Source organism: Pipistrellus kuhlii, unplaced genomic scaffold (assembly GCF_014108245.1).
Source record: "Pipistrellus kuhlii isolate mPipKuh1 unplaced genomic scaffold, mPipKuh1.p scaffold_m20_p_3, whole genome shotgun sequence".
Taxonomy (NCBI): domain Eukaryota; kingdom Metazoa; phylum Chordata; class Mammalia; order Chiroptera; family Vespertilionidae; genus Pipistrellus; species Pipistrellus kuhlii.
In genome coordinates, this window is record NW_023425529.1 from 17,460,082 (window position 1) to 17,461,213 (window position 1,132).

The 1,132-nt window shown below is 30.9% G+C and overlaps 1 protein-coding gene across 1 annotated transcript in view; it reads right to left on the reverse strand.

Moving 5' to 3' along the window:
• Positions 1–663: 663 nt before the first annotated feature.
• LOC118728624 (pregnancy zone protein-like) overlaps positions 664–1,132 on the reverse strand; it is a 48,313-nt gene continuing 47,844 nt past the window's right edge. The window contains exon 36 of the mRNA XM_036455339.2: positions 664–838. Coding sequence (XP_036311232.2) covers positions 816–838 — 23 coding nt within the window. The 3' untranslated portion in view covers positions 664–815. The remainder of the gene's footprint in view (positions 839–1,132) is intronic.

The window sequence follows — 1,132 nt, forward strand, 5'->3', positions numbered from 1 at the left end:
ATTACTCTTTTATTAGGTAAGATTATTGACTTTATTACAGATGTGCCCTATTCCCTCTTCTCTCCCCAGGAAAATTCATTTTAATACTCACTTATCACTCAACAGACAACAAAATAATATGAGATAGAATTAAATGTAAAAACTTGAATCAGGCCTTTTCTTTTTCTATAGTCAAGATTTTATTACCACAAAGATCTCTCTAATGCTATCCCTTTATAGTCACACCCTTCTCCCTTGCTCTATCATTCATAAGCCTGGAAATCACGATTTTTTTTCATTTCTGAAATATTGTCATTTCAAAAATGCTATATAAAAGGAATTATATAGTATGACCCTTTGAAATTGGCTTTAATTTCACTTAGCAAATGTTTTTGAGATCTCCCCAAGATGTGTATATCAGTAGTTTGCTCCTTTTTATTGCTGAGTAGTATTTCATGATCTGAATGTACATACCACAGTTAGTTTAATCATTCACCTATTGATCAACATTTCAGTTGTTTTGATGCTTAGAAAACAGTGTGTGTTTTTCTACCTTCCTGTGGGTTACTTGAACTTTGCAACTCCATTTTATCTGGTGTTTTTGAGTGCACTTCTTTGTGTAATATTTTAGTGTTTTTAAAAACATTGTGCAAAATGGGTACATATAAAGAACAAAAGAAAAAGTAGAGTTGTAAATGTCATAAATTTATTCAACATACAAATTTTATCTATTTCCAATTTCTATTCCTTCTTTCTCCCAATATCTTTTCTCCTGATAAGTCTTTGTTCTTCGTTTTTGGAGAATTTCATTTGATAAGACCCGTACGTTTCCATTTTCAAGCATTTCTATGTTCAGATTCTACACAGTAAAAGGAAAGGTAGAAATATTAGGGAAATTTTTATTTTATTGTTTATAAAGAACAAATATTTAAACTTAATATATTTTGATTATTTTTCTGTGATAGAGCTGTTTTGGTTTTTTCTTTTTATATTTTCAAAGTGGAGAAGTGAAGGTCTCCTAGCAAGTGTTCTACTGTCAAAGATGAACCCTGTAAACTTCTAGAAGAAGGTCTTGTAGATTGCATCTCTCACGCTGTGCTGTATGGACAGTTACAGTGAAAAGTTTCCTAGTGTAAGTTTAGAAACACTTAGG